Source organism: Varroa jacobsoni, unplaced genomic scaffold (genome assembly GCF_002532875.2).
Source record: "Varroa jacobsoni isolate VJ856 unplaced genomic scaffold, vjacob_1.0 scaffold_115, whole genome shotgun sequence".
Classification (NCBI taxonomy): Eukaryota; Metazoa; Arthropoda; class Arachnida; order Mesostigmata; family Varroidae; genus Varroa; species Varroa jacobsoni.
The window spans coordinates 109,583-110,542 of record NW_019213017.1 but is presented as its reverse complement, the minus strand read 5'-3'; the positions used below and the strand labels follow the sequence as shown (position 1 = coordinate 110,542).

General features: G+C 47.2%; 1 protein-coding gene across 1 annotated transcript in view; it reads right to left on the bottom strand.

Moving 5' to 3' along the window:
* The window catches only part of LOC111266445 (cell adhesion molecule Dscam1), a 90,584-nt gene extending 89,952 nt beyond the window's left edge, over positions 1 to 632 (bottom strand). The window contains exons 1-2 of the mRNA XM_086970917.1: positions 549 to 632; positions 299 to 407 (exon numbers count right to left, since the gene is read on the bottom strand). Of these exons, the coding sequence (XP_086827043.1) occupies positions 299 to 407; positions 549 to 632 (193 nt within the window). The remainder of the gene's footprint in view (positions 1 to 298; positions 408 to 548) is intronic.
* Positions 633 to 960: the final 328 nt, after the last annotated feature.

The window sequence follows — 960 nt, the reverse complement described above, 5'->3', positions numbered from 1 at the left end:
ATATATACATACATATACATATATATACATACATATAAAGAACGCAGCCGCGGCAGGTTGGGCAAATCACCGTTAGGCCGAAAAAGGAAGCATGATACTGTAAAAGGGCAGCTCCACCAGCAACAACAAAAGGAAGTCAACTAATTTCATGCATTCCGCTGTCAAGACCTCGTATAACTGCAGTTCTAGATTAAGAAGAAAGTGGCTAGAAAAAGATCGGAACATACCGAATATTAGATGCACAAGTGCATGCATTAGATATGCAGACATGCACACACTTCGATGGATTATAGCACACCAAGGGTCAAGGCAAATGCTTCCCGCCGACCTCCCGATATTTCGCCCGCAGCAACTGGTGGATTTTGCAGCGCCCTTCGACATCGTCGACGACGTCCCTCCAGCCCCGTCTGCATGATTAGCAGCAAGAAAATATCTGGGAAGGGACACATGCTTAGCAAATCTCGTTACCTTGTACGTAGGCGTGTTATGTTACTTCTTCTTGTAGTCAGCATTGCTCTGCCTGAACGATTTCTTTCCATAGGAAATACCTTGATATACACACGAAGCTCAGAGCCCAATTGCCCATGAACTTTTTCGATTGCTTGTAGCTGTTGCAGGGACGAAATGTACATCTAGGCGAATATAGTACACCGTTCAGTTGGCACAAACCAACCGCATCTATGCCTTCACAGTTGCCGTTTCGTCCGCCGGAAAGACAAAACGGTGCTGGTGTCGAAGACGACTATGCTGAGTGAGGGACAAGAAAACGAGCTGGCAACATGACGGAAAACGCTAGGTCCAACTCGCTGGCTAGCTTGCCATTGATCTGGGCCATGGTTCGACCGCTGGCGAATTGTGTTCTGTTTCTATGTAGGGAATGAAGCAGGCGACGATCACGACGGCACTGGTGGTAATGTCTGATGAAAGCAACAGGCCAGAAGTTACCAAGCCAAGAACAGG